Source organism: Idiotropiscis lumnitzeri, chromosome 3 (assembly GCF_059441095.1).
Source record: "Idiotropiscis lumnitzeri isolate Australia: NSW breed Sydney's pygmy pipehorse chromosome 3, RoL_Ilum_1.0, whole genome shotgun sequence".
NCBI lineage: Eukaryota > Metazoa > Chordata > Actinopteri > Syngnathiformes > Syngnathidae > Idiotropiscis > Idiotropiscis lumnitzeri.
This window is the reverse complement of record NC_142393.1, coordinates 2,968,184-2,981,312: the sequence shown is the minus strand read 5'-3', so window position 1 is coordinate 2,981,312 and position 13,129 is coordinate 2,968,184. Positions and strand designations below refer to the sequence as shown.

The following is a 13,129-nucleotide window of genomic DNA, read 5'->3' as shown; positions in this document are numbered from 1 at the left end:
GCAGTCACGGCTCTCTATAAGAAACAACGGGACATTAGCTATTCTATTGCAATAAATCTAAAAACAATAATAAGGTGTTTTAGGAAATACTAACAAAATATGAGCATTGAGACTGCTGACGGTTCTTTTTAAAACTAGCAAGGCTTGGAACAAAAATACTGGATTGCCTGTGATATAGTTATGTATTGATTTATTATATTCCCCCCTACACATCCTCTCAATAAACACTTCAGTCGAGCTCTGGGGTAAGGAAATCTGATTCCTGAAGAGCCATAGCCTAACCGTATATGTTAACAATTGAACACACACACACACACGCCCCGCGCGCACGCACACATGTACAGCCAGTTTAAAAATAATCATTAAAATACGTTTTAAGAGAGTCATCATTCTTTTGGATTGTGTGCAAATGTTTTGACACGTTTAATAAGACATTTATTCTGCTGCATTTTCATTTTGACTGATTCGACGGTCCTCCTTACCGCCAGGTGGCGCGTATTTAACCTTTTGACTCAACTTCAGGCGGAAGTTCCAAGTGTCAATACAATGTACACACGTGCGGGCGGCTCTAGATGAACAAGCATGTGTGTCATTATTTTACCTTTTATTTGTACTTCCTTTAACATTTATACGGAATTAGTTTGACCATACAGTGACGTTAATTCAAGGCATTTCGAGCAAAATGAAATTCGCTTACAAGGTGAGTGACGAATCTTTGCTCAGAAAAATGCATCAAAAACGGTACTGCGGTCTGCTTCTGTATATATTAACCAAGTGCTTCACTACAATCTGATTTTAATAAATGAACGCTAAGGTTGTGCTCACTCGTATACTAAATGGATGTTAAGAAATCCGTCGCCACGATCACCGCGTTGCTACGGCGCTGTTACCTTTTTATTCGGTGCTGAAGAACTCAAGCAACCAAGATCTCAACTGGAAAAGTCGACCGTGACTTTACATTGCCCTATTCACGTCTGTATGATGACTTTTAGGGAGTAAAAGTTAAACGTTGACAGAAAAAGAAACACTCACGCCATGTCAAGTTACTCCCATCACTGCCTTACATGCAATTGCTTGCCTTCAATTGTTCACCATTTTAAGTGTGTAAACAAACTCCTTTTTTTCCCCCAATAAGTTTTCGAATCTGCTCGGAGCTGTCTATCGTCAGGGCAATCTAAGTTTCTCAAAGGATGGCAACGCTGTAATCAGTCCGGTTGGAAACAGAATCTCCATCTTTGACCTCAAAAAGTAAGTTTCGTCGTCAAATGTCATGAATAAAACAAGGTAGAGGGAAGTAACACGTGTGTCCTTCAGCAACACATCAGAGACCTTACCAGTCTCCACTGCAAAGAACATTGCATGCGTGGGAATCTCGCCGAATGGGAATTTGGCAATCGTGGTGGATGAGGGTGAGACGACACATTTTACTTTTGTCTCATGTTTGTTTTTTTTTTACCTTAAAAGGCTAAAAAAAAAACTGTATGTTTACACAGATGGCGCAGCATTACTGGTCAGTCTCATCACACGCGCCATCCTTCATCATTTCCACTTTCACAAACCTGTCAACAGCATCCGCTTCTCACCCGACGGCAGGTAACGACCTCTAATGAATGTGTGCAGTGACGTCAAACACTTTAATGTGTCATTACCAACCTGGACTTTATTTTTTTTGTATCCAGGAAGTTTGTTGTCACTAAGGAGAATGTTGCACTGCTGTACCATGCTCCTGGCAAGCAGCGGGAATTTAACGCCTTTGTGTTAGACAAAAGTTACTACGGTCCCTATGATGAAACTACCTGCATCGACTGGACTGACGACTCCAAGTAAGTCAGTGGCACAAGACCGTTGACATCAGTGATCAGAAAGCCCGAAAACACGCTGGTTCTAATTTGTTAAGGGTTTGCGCTTGCCAAGATGACTGCAAACTTGAATACTCATGCAAACATGTGTGGGAGCTGATATACTAACTATGTCTGCATATCAGCCATATGTATAGCACAATTTAGCACCCGCTAGTTAGCGTCTTAGTAAGCCAGGCCCATTGTTGTTTGTAATTTTCGTCAGGTGTTTTGTGGTGGGCAGCAAGGACATGTCCACGTGGGTGTTTGGCGCAGAGCGTTGGACGAACCTCATCTACTACTCACTGGGCGGACACAAGGATGTTATCGTGGGTTGTTTCTTTGAGAAAGACTGTCTGGATGTGAGTCAATAGATCTTTTAAATTTTTTTCCCCAATAACTCAAATGCTCTTGATAATGTTGCGCAATAATATGTGTGTGGTTCTGCAGCTGTACACAGTGAGCCAAGACGGGATTCTGTGTATCTGGGAGTGCGACTCAGAGCTGGGTGATCTCGTTTTGAAGAATAAACCCGACAAACCCAAGATGCAGAGACACGGTGAAGAAGAAGAGGAGGATGACGAGAGAGGGGATGAGGCCCAAGAGGGTCAGGTCATCAGAGGCAAAGCTGAAAAGTCCAAAAGTGAAGAGAAAACTAAAAAAGTCCGATACAAGCAGATCAGCAAGTGAGTATACGTCCACAAATGTTTGTCAGCCTTTCAAATTGTCTGAGCCCCGCCACAGGATGCTGGGATGTGATGTCCTTCCTGAAAGTTTCACCTTCTCCACTCATAGGCACTTCTTCAACAAGGAGCGCGACTTTACCAACCTGACAGCGGCTGCCTACCACAAGCCCACGCACATCCTGGTCACAGGTTTCGCCTCCGGAATCTTCCACTTGCATGAACTTCCGGAAGTGAACCTCATCCACTCACTCAGGTCAGAGACCAGAGATGCTCAGTGAAAGCCTGCGAGGGAACATTTTAAGTCCAACGATCCTGTTTTTCCTTTTAGCATATCAGACCAGAAAATTGCGTCAGTGGCTCTTAACTGCTCCGGCGATTGGATTGCCTTTGGCTGCTCGGGTGAGAAAGAATTGATTTTATGATGGTGCGTGACTTTTGGTTGTTGTTAAGTGCCGTTGTTGTTGCAGGGATGGGTCAGCTTCTGGTGTGGGAGTGGCAGAGCGAATCGTACGTCTTCAAACAGCAGGGACACTTTAACAACTTGGCGTCGCTGGCCTACTCGCCGGACGGACAGTACATCGCCACGGGAGGAGATGATGGCAAAGTGAGTGCAAAAGCAAAAGAAAATACTGCGCAGTGGAAACTTAATGCATTCCAAGACCAAGTTCATAAATCAACATACAAATATAACGTATGTGTTTTCCCCATTGAAATGCTATTTACCCATTCCAGACACCCAAAAAATGATCGTATAATGAAGAAAATAGAATAATGTATTGAAATACTAATGCAAGTGCATATTAAAAAATAAAACAAATATGGTTCCGCTAAGGGTGGATGGATGGTTTTCTAAATGATATTTAAGCAAAAAAGCGCACATGCACACACACAAAATAGTATTAAGGGGCGTGGCCTTGTCTGTGACATGAATTGAGTTGGCCAATCATCACATGCTTATAGTGTTAGCGTCTGATTCCTGCTCATTGTGAGTGCATTCATTTTGTGTTTGATTGTTTGTCAAAGTACATTACAGTACCCTAATTTCTCCATTTTGTTTCATTTCACAACTCAATTTATGACTTGCAAGTTGTAACACAAAGCAAAAAAAAGCTCTTATATTGGAGCTCTTGTAAGTCAAGGTGCCACTACACGGTGAACCACTGCCTATCCTCAAATGCACTTATTTGCATTTTTTGCCTGTGGAACCTAAAATCAGCTGAAAGATTCACCTATTTGTATTGTAGGTGTGTGAGTGTGTTCTGTAATAAAAGTAGTAATTGGTGTCAAAGAAATTATACAACTTACGGGTAGACCAATACTTTTATATGTGACCGAGGATCTGGGTTGTTTGCGTAATCTACCGAGAGTCTTTCGATGCATTTCCCCCGATGCCATTAATTTGAGGGATAATGTAAGACGTGATGTCTTATATTTAGGTTTTAAACTATTAATGAGTAGTTGCCAAGGGAATACATTACAGGTTTTACTTTATAATTGTTTTTTGTGTGGCAACATGCTTTCATGGTGTTTATTCTCAATTTTCCTAGGTCAAAGTTTGGAACACCAACAGCTGCCTTTGCTTCGTCACCTTCACAGAGCACACCAGCAGCATCTCCAACGTCGCCTTCACCTCCAGCGGCTTCGTTGTGGTCAGCGCTTCTCTGGACGGGACAGTTCGAGCGTTTGACCTTCACAGGTAGTCACGCTTCAGATGCTAGAGATGAGGGAAAAAAATGGCAAAACAGAATTATTCTTCTGCTTAAGGTATCGAAACTTCCGCACGTTCACGTCGCCTCGGCCTGCGCAGTTCTCGTCGCTTGCGGTCGATGTGAGTGGGGAGCTGGTGAGCGCAGGTGCTCAGGATACCTTTGAGATTTTCCTGTGGTCCATGCAGACCGGAAGACTGCTGGAGGTGCGTCTTTTACTTTACTCCTTATATAATGTTCATTTTTTAAGCACACACAGAATATCCTCAGGGCAATTGGTTATATTCAATGAGCGAAAGATCATACAGCAAACGTGTGAACAAAATTCATAGCACCTATATAAAATAATTATGTTAAAATATGTTTTCCATTTGTGTGTATTTTAGGGCACATTATCAAAGTTCAGGGTAAATAAATGAGGATTTAAGATATTTAATTGCAGTGAAATATATATTTTTTTTAAATAATAATCGTGATTATTATTTTTTCCATAATAATCCAACCCTGCTGTAAATGCAAACGTTACCCACTTGCTTCCTGTGATTGGCCAGATTTTAGGGGGTCACGAGGGTCCCGTTAGCTGCTTGTGCTTCAGTCCAGTTCAGTCCATCCTAGCCAGTTCCTCGTGGGATCGCACCATCCGACTGTGGGACATGAAGGACAGCTGGCAAGTGAAGGAGACGCTTCACCTCACCGCTGATGGTAAACAATTTGCATTCATGTTACTTTCAAACATTTCAGATTTTTTTAACATGTCGTAATGTTTTTGCTCGAGTGTCAGTAATCGTCGTTAGTTTAAAATAACAATATGACTAGTGGTCAGCGACTTTGTGTAATTTTTTAGAAAACAAAATGAGCACAACAGATCCCGCCATAATCGTCTATAACAAATTAATTAAGTAAAAAAAAAAGAGAGAGAGAGAGAGAGAAAAGTAAAGTAAGGATTACCTTTTGTGCTGCCCACACGAGTCTTTCTTTTCTTTTTCTTGATCATTGTCACCAGAGGGAACTTTGATTCAAATCTAAGAATTCTCCGCAGTTAGTAGAGGATATCTCCACCATTTAATCGATCCATTGTCAACCCTTAAATGTAGTCAGCCTTGTAATACCCTTTTTAGAAATGAAAGATTACATGAACTTGCTCTCTTGCCCAAAAATTGACTGATGATCCAAATGAATCTGGCAGAGCACATAAAGGACTCAAATTTCAATTGTTGAGTAAAAAAATGAAAACCATTTCACCCCAATTTTATGATTTAATCCAGGACACAACAACAAATATCAAAAAGAGGAAGTTGGTCAGACATGCCCACCTTTGGATAGGTCTAATTGCATTTCTATTAAGACACGTAAAAAGGTTAAAAAATAAAAATAATAAGCAAGGGAAACACTGGTGGTCGGCATAGAGACAAGATGGTTAAGTGAAAACAGTTTCCTTGATTTTTATTTTTGCTGCTTCAGCTTTGTCAGTGGCTTACCGCCCTGATGGTCAAGAGCTGGCAGTGGCCACGCTGAATGGCGAAATCTCCTTCTGGGAAACCAACTCAGCGGTGCAGGTGGGCTCAGTGGCAGGACGTCATGACCTGGAGACGGGCCGCAAGGAGATCGATAAAGTCACGGCCAAGCAGTTGTCCAAAGCCAAGTGAGTGGCGAGACCGCAAACCTTCTTCAACTCACGTTGCCCCAACGGGTGCTAAAATTTCACTCGTGCCGCATCCAGGTGCTTCACATCATTGTGTTACTCCGCTGACGGGGAGTCCATTCTAAGTGGCGGCCAGTCCAAGTTTGTCTGCATCTACAACGTCAAGGAACAGATGCTCCTGAAGAAGTTTAAGATCTCGTGCAACTTGTCTTTTGATGCCATGGAGGTCCGACGACACATATAGCTGAATTGACGATTTGCCGAGGCTGGTATGACAACGCTGGTGTTTAACGGAGATGCTCTTGTCCTCACCTTCAGGAGTTCCTGGACCGACGTAAGATGACGGAGTTTGGCAGCCTCGCTCTGGTGGACGAGGGAGCCGGTGACAAAGACGGGGTCAGCATTAGTCTCCCTGGAGTGAGGAAGGGTAAGCGGTTCTCTTTGATTGCATCGTTGACAGATTTATCTGTGACAATGATGGGGGCACAAAGGTCCATCATGGGTCTACCCCAAGGTTGGGCAAACCTTTTGACTTGCGCGCAACAATGGGATCTAAAATTTGAAAAAGGGGCCTGACAAGCAACTTTTGGATCGAGTTTTTGGGCCAGACGTACTAAAGTGTCATTGTGTAGTGTTAGTGTTGCCGAAGTCAAACCCGTTGGCGAGCTGCTGGTAGCTCATGAGCTATCTGGTCGTAGTCCGTATCTAGGAGGGAAAAAAATCTACCACAATCTGGCGTTTTTGTTCGGCTTTGGTCGAGCACTGCAATATATGTAACGGCCTCCTTGTTTTGTGATGTAATTGTCATGCATATACAATTTGAACATTTTGTCTGCTTTCCTACCCCACCCCCACCCCAAAGGTGACATGAGTTCCCGACACTTTAAGCCAGAGATCCGAGTCAGCTCGTTGCACTTCTCTCCAACGGGTATGTGATACACTTCTGATGGATGAAGGAAAAAAAAAATCTGTTTTCATGTAGTTGGTCTGGACTTCACTTCTCAGGACGTAGCTGGGCAGCCACAACCACCGAGGGCCTCCTCATCTACTCCATCGACGCATCTTTGGTCTTTGACCCCTATGATCTTGATCTCGACGTAACCCCGGCCAGCATCCGCAAACAGCTGCGGGATAAGGAGTGGGTGGCTGCCATCGTTTTGGCGTTCCGACTCAATGAAAAGGCCCTCATCCAGGAGGTGCTGGAGACCGTGCCCCACGAGCAGAGTGAGTCAAATTTTGTGAATTCCGCCAAGTCACGCTTTGCTATTATCAAATTGACTTCTTTGCGAGAATTATTTATTTATTATTTTTGGTACTTACTGGTGTCAAGGAAATGTGTTTTCGTAGTAACTCTCTCCCGAGACACTCATATTTTAATGCAAAGGATGCCCTCAATTTAACCTGGGTTGTTGTGGAAGTTTCAGAGAGTCTTCTCCACTTGAGCATGTACTTATTCACTTTCGGTGCGTTTTTTTGGAAATCATATCATCCGTAATCCATTCATTTTTACCACTAATGTTGTAGGGTGAGTTTAAGACGTTATTTTAGTATTTTAGGATCAGTGCTTGTGGTGTATTTACATATGAAATTATTAATATAGGCATATAAAAAAACATTTTCAAGTGGGTGGCTCCACAGCTTTATGATGTGGAGTGTGAGGAAAGTTTGCAACATTTTCTTTTCCAGTACCAGTAGTTTGTGGCACACTCCCTGACATTTATGTGGAGAAGTTGCTGGACTTCGTGGCAGTGTGCTTGGAGAAGTCGGGTCACCTGCAGTTCTACATGACTTGGGCTCAGAGCCTGCTCATGCTGCATGGGCAAAAACTCAAGAACAGGTTTGCTGCCGGTCTCTTTTTAGTTGAATGTGGAGTGAAGTACAAGATGTCACCGTAGTGTTTGATGTGCAGATCAGGAGCCGTACTGCCCACTCTGCAAGCTTTGCAGAAGAGCATCCAGAGACACTGGGACAACCTGGCTAAACTGTGAGTCCCATCATCATCATCTTCGTCATCCCCATATGTGGATAACACATGTCAAACTCAATGCCGGCGACCACATCGCTTGCCACTTTGGCTCTCTCAGAGAAACTATAACTACAATGTGGCCCGCGGTAGAAATGACTTCGACACCTCTGGTCTATAAGGTTTCAAATGGGTTTAATTTTTAACACAAATTCTTGTTTGTCTTTAATTTCACTCTTTAGGTGTGACTTCAACCTGTACAACATTCGCTATGCTGTGGCCCTTTCCAAGCAGAGGGGCATGAAGAGAGCATCAGAACAGAAGGAGGAGGAGGAGGATGATGATGAACAGTCTGAGGAGATGAGCCAGGCCCTCTTGGATGATGAAGAGATGAAAATGTAGACTTTGTATCAATGTCATGATCGTAAAAAAAAAAAAGCTTTTTCTTTTTTTTATAAAACAAAAATAAATGTATCATAATCAAATGAGAGTTGCGTATTTCTAAACAGGTCCCAAACAATATTTTTATATTGCTTTAAATGCGTTGTAGTGAATTGGGTGCTTTTTATATTTGAAAATGACAGCTGTGATATAACAAATGAAAAGAACAATGTGAAAGACAATCTAAGTGTTTTGCACGATACCAAACATGTTTGAAAAAATGTTAGCATCATTTATCATTTGTTTCTTTCATTCGTCGTTTCTCGAGTTATAATTGAACTACGTTTCCCAGCAGCCCGTGCGGCGGCTGAGACCGCTGAACGGAAAAGGCGGAGTTGGAGCAACATGAGGGAATATAAGAACATGTCTGAGTCCCCGTCTCAAGCGGGAAAAGAAGTAGCGCTCAAGAAACACAAGCTAAGCAGCGATGAGAACAGTAACCCAGATTTGTCAGGGGACGAGAACGTAAGTGCTCAAATGTCGTTGGGATTCTTCACCGATGTGAGATTAAATCGTGTTAGCGGTGAGCCATGTTAGCAAGCTTGTGCTAAAGTAGCCGAGCATGAACATCTCCTAGCTTGACGCTTTGTTCAAGTAGTAAACAGCTAGTTAATTGGGGATAACTTCACTTTACCTGTTCACTCTCATCAACATGTGTCGACAAGAGAAAAGAGTAACTTGCATTTAGTTCTTAAGGCACTTAGTATTTGACGTTTGTTCTGCTTCCATTATTACTCCAATACACACCGGTGGTAGCTGTAGCACTTAGCACAAGTTAGACAGTGCGAACGAAATAAAACTTTTAACTTTACAAAATATTCCTTTTGCATACTTGACCGACCTCCGTGTGACGTCATTATTCGTTGTGCATTTGCAGTGCAGCTTTACCCTAGGTGTTATCTGTCCGCTTTAGTTAAACTACTGTATGTCGAAAGATGATTTTATTTCATTTTGTGTCGTGTATTAGGATGATGCTGTCAGTGTAGAAAGTGGCACCAACGCTGAACGCCCTGACACGCCCACCAACACCTCAAACGCCCCTGGCAGGAAGAGCTGGGGCAAGGGCAAATGGAAGTCCAAAAAGTGCAGATACTCTTTCAAGTGCGTCAACAGCCTGCGGGTGAGAGCGTACACACAAATTAATTTCCTAATTCCCCAAACCCTCACACTGTACTCATGTCAGTGTTTGGTTAACAAGAAATCCAATGATTCTCGCAGGAAGACCATGGCCAGCCTCTGTTTGGAGTCCAGTTCAACTGGCACAGTAAGGAGGGAGACCCGCTGGTGTTTGCCACCGTCGGGAGCAACAGGGTGACCGAGCAGTTCCCATTTGAAAAGATGATCGATATACAGTACAGTGAACCCCTTCTCTTCGTGAGGGACAGAAATTGAGCCCTGGAAGCCAAATGCTCAACCATGAAAATTCAGGGGTTCACTATACTTGGGTCATTTGCATTGCGCTAAGGGTAACATGCTGTCTCTTCTCCAGGTCACTCTTTATGAATGCCACTCTCAAGGAGAAATCCGACTCCTGCAGTCCTACGTGGACGCTGATGTATCCTCGCCCACCGCTCTGTCGGTTATCATGCTTCATTTCCTGCAGTCTGTTTTTCTTTGCCTGGCAAGTGAATGTTGAGTGGCAGTGTTTGCAGTCCTGCATCAGAGACCCATTGCCTCGTTGTGCACTTGAAATGAACCGGAAAATTTTCTTGACTTAAGTCGTACAAAGGCAGATGAAAACTTTTACACGTGTGCCTGGACCTATGACACCAACACAAGTCACCCCCTGTTGGCTGTTGCCGGCTCACGGGGAATCATCCGAATTATCAACCACATCACAATGCAGTGCATCAAGGTTGGTATTTTTTTTATTATTTTTATTTCTATAAGATGGAACCACTCACATTGAGATATCTTGGTAACGCGATTTTATTCTCTTACTCAGCACTATGTCGGTCATGGGAATGCAATCAATGAGCTGAAGTTTCACCCGAGGGACCCAAATCTTCTTTTGTCAGTCAGCAAAGGTACCATTTCATCCCTCCCACACAAAATGTTCAATACAATGTAAAAGTAAAATTTCAATTGTGTGTGTGTGTGTGCAGATCATGCCCTTCGTCTGTGGAACATACAAACAGACACATTAGTGGCCATATTTGGAGGCGTGGAAGGTCACCGAGATGAAGTCCTGAGTGCTGTACGTCTCATTAAGTCACACTTAATAGACACTATGAACTCATTTTCCTTTTACTCCCACTGCAGGATTTTGACCTCTTGGGTGAAAAAATAATGTCATGTGGGATGGACCACTCTCTCAAACTTTGGCGAATTAACTCAGAGAGAATGCAAAAGGCCATCCGTGGATCCTATGAATACAACCCATCCAAGACCAACAGGTAACGCCAGGAAAAAAAAAAAAACACGCTCGTTTTTCTCACAGTATTTTATTTATTTTAGGCCTTTCGTGTCCCAAAAAATCCACTTTCCCGACTTCTCTACACGAGACATCCACAGAAATTATGTGGATTGCGTGCGGTGGCTCGGCGACCTCATCCTGTCGAAGGTACAAGCCCTCGTCAACCTGAATGAGTCGGGGCCGGCCCGCGTCACGCTCACCGGCTTTCACGTGTTGTCTTGTAGTCGTGCGAAAATGCCATTGTGTGCTGGAAACCAGGAAAAATGGAGGACGACATCAATCGCATCAAGCCGAACGAATCAAACGTCACCATTCTTGGACGCTTCGATTACAGCCAGTGTGACATCTGGTACATGCGCTTCTCCATGGACTTCTGGCAGAAGGTGAGGCACAGTTGTTTTTGCAGGCTTTCGACTTGTCACCGCAGCATGTGGATTGCATGATTTTTATTTTATTTTTTTATGGACACAGTCAAGGTCCTTTCACCTCGCATACCTGAATCAAATGGGCATTATTCATTCCCAAAACAAAAAGTGTCAAGACTGTCATTGTGCTTTATAGAAACGTGCAGTAATGACAGAATCTTGAGTATTTTTGGAGTTTATGCTTCATATCACTGGGCAATGTGCTGCTCCTTGGCCACCTGGGGGTGTGTTGCAGGCATACGGACAAACATGGAGATGATCACAACTCCTCAGTTACCTGCAGTAATATTAGTCATTCTTTGCAGAGGATAAAGAATCCATACCGTGTTGCTATATTAAGTCTATGTGTTGCGCCGCTCGTTGTCTTTTAAAAATATGTTGCTTTAGGGTAAGAACACTTCAACACTGATATTCGTTAGCCTGTCTATGGCATTTTGCATTGTTAGTAAGCGTTAAGCTCAGCTGTTCTTTAAATTCACGATGCATAATTCTCTTTGTTTCGTTTAACAGTAGCCTTTAACTGAGCGTGGCAATAAACAACGTCAAGAATCACAAAGCAAATTGAAATCACAAATGGATTTATTTGTGTCTTTACTTTTTTTCCAGCATATCTAGTTTTTGAGATATTTTCATTTTTGGGTTTGGAAGTTTAACCTATAAAAGTTTGCACAATATGAATTTTATCATGTATTGTAATTTCTTGCTATGACTTGGTGTTAAAGCCACTCCTCATTTGGATTCCTGCCGATGGCATCCCATGTCGACGACGGTCAAATAATTTATTATTACAGAGTAGATGTATTCCAGGCGCTGAATTAAAACATTTCCTATCAGAGCACAGCAGCAATGGCAGGCGCTCTTTGCGTGCTGTGGTAGTACACACATAAGAAACGGGTGGATCTGCTGTGTGAAAGGACCGTAATGTCATTTCTTTTTTCTCATGATGTGCTCATCTGTGTCCTTGCGGTTGACAGATGCTGGCCTTAGGAAACCAGGTGGGCAAGCTCTATGTTTGGGACCTGGAAGTGGAGGATCCACACAAAGCCAAGTGAGTTGATCCGGGAAGTGGAAAAAAAATGGTCAAATTTGCATCTGTTTTGGAGATGAAATATTGTCCTGGTTTCTCGTGTCCAGGTCCACCACGCTTACTCTCCCCAAATGCACGTCAGCCATCCGTCAAACCAGCTTCAGCCGCGACAGCAGCATTTTGATTGCTGTGTGCGACGACGCCTCCATCTGGCGCTGGGACCGGCAACGCTGAACGCGTCCTACTCAAGTCAACTGCTCCTTTTTATTTGTATTTTGCGACAGTGAACCCCCCCCCCCCCTTTTTTTTTTTTTTACTATAAACTATAAACATTTCTTCACATTCCTCTGTGATGTTTTAAAGTTCCCTGTTTTGTCCACATGGTCAAATAGAGTACATTTAAATGAGGGACCTTTTGTGCAGTCCAGGTGTCCAAATGTTTATTTGATCATATTTTGGTTTCCGGAATCACCGCAATGAGTAATCGGAGGCATCAAACATTATTCAAGTAGAAACTTTTCATATACGTAGTTTAACCCTGTAATATTAAAATCTGAAATTATTTTCCTGTGTAGAGTTATTAGATTTGAGTGTACTGTATTTGGACTGGAATAAACTTATTTTTATACACAACTTGGTTAATTTGCTGGAATAGGTTTGACAGTGGTGTGAAATAACCCACTGAAAATAGATCATTGGGCCAATTTGATTTTTTTTCTTCAGGTCACATAGCTGCACTTGTTAAATTTTCTGACGACTTTACTTTTGATCCTCACGTTTGTAAACAGCTGTGCAATCAACACTCATCGTTTCGAAATACGTTTGTCACTCGCTAAAGAGATGTTAAATGACCATGACGCTTCAGATTTGTAGACGCAAGATTTTTGCGATTGTTACTTGGTTTTTGCCACACCGTTTTTACGAAATATATTTCAGTCTGAACGTTTTTTTTTTGTTTGTTTTTACTTTAGGTACCCGAGTTGAA

The 13,129-nt window shown here is 42.7% G+C and overlaps 2 protein-coding genes across 2 annotated transcripts; both read left to right on the top strand.

Annotated features, from left to right (window-relative positions):
- The first annotated feature begins 527 nt into the window (after positions 1–527).
- On the top strand, positions 528–8,320 carry pwp2h (PWP2 small subunit processome component). The gene is made up of 21 exons (XM_088290553.1): positions 528–700; positions 1,136–1,248; positions 1,315–1,409; positions 1,494–1,593; positions 1,680–1,823; positions 2,065–2,200; positions 2,289–2,524; positions 2,634–2,777; positions 2,853–2,923; positions 2,992–3,128; positions 4,072–4,220; positions 4,289–4,436; positions 4,782–4,932; positions 5,692–5,872; positions 5,951–6,098; positions 6,191–6,299; positions 6,735–6,800; positions 6,878–7,096; positions 7,559–7,709; positions 7,782–7,856; positions 8,078–8,320. The coding sequence occupies exons 1-21, from the start codon at positions 683–685 to the stop codon at positions 8,235–8,237; spliced, it is 2,751 nt and encodes a 916-aa protein (XP_088146679.1). The 5' UTR covers positions 528–682; the 3' UTR covers positions 8,238–8,320.
- A 269-nt stretch (positions 8,321–8,589) lies between these two features.
- eed (embryonic ectoderm development) lies at positions 8,590–12,777 on the top strand. Its single transcript, XM_088290944.1, has 12 exons — positions 8,590–8,741; positions 9,244–9,396; positions 9,495–9,587; positions 9,766–9,831; positions 10,006–10,131; positions 10,222–10,303; positions 10,382–10,473; positions 10,539–10,672; positions 10,734–10,839; positions 10,917–11,075; positions 12,092–12,165; positions 12,252–12,777. The coding sequence occupies exons 1-12, from the start codon at positions 8,622–8,624 to the stop codon at positions 12,376–12,378; spliced, it is 1,332 nt and encodes a 443-aa protein (XP_088147070.1). The 5' UTR covers positions 8,590–8,621; the 3' UTR covers positions 12,379–12,777.
- Positions 12,778–13,129: the final 352 nt, after the last annotated feature.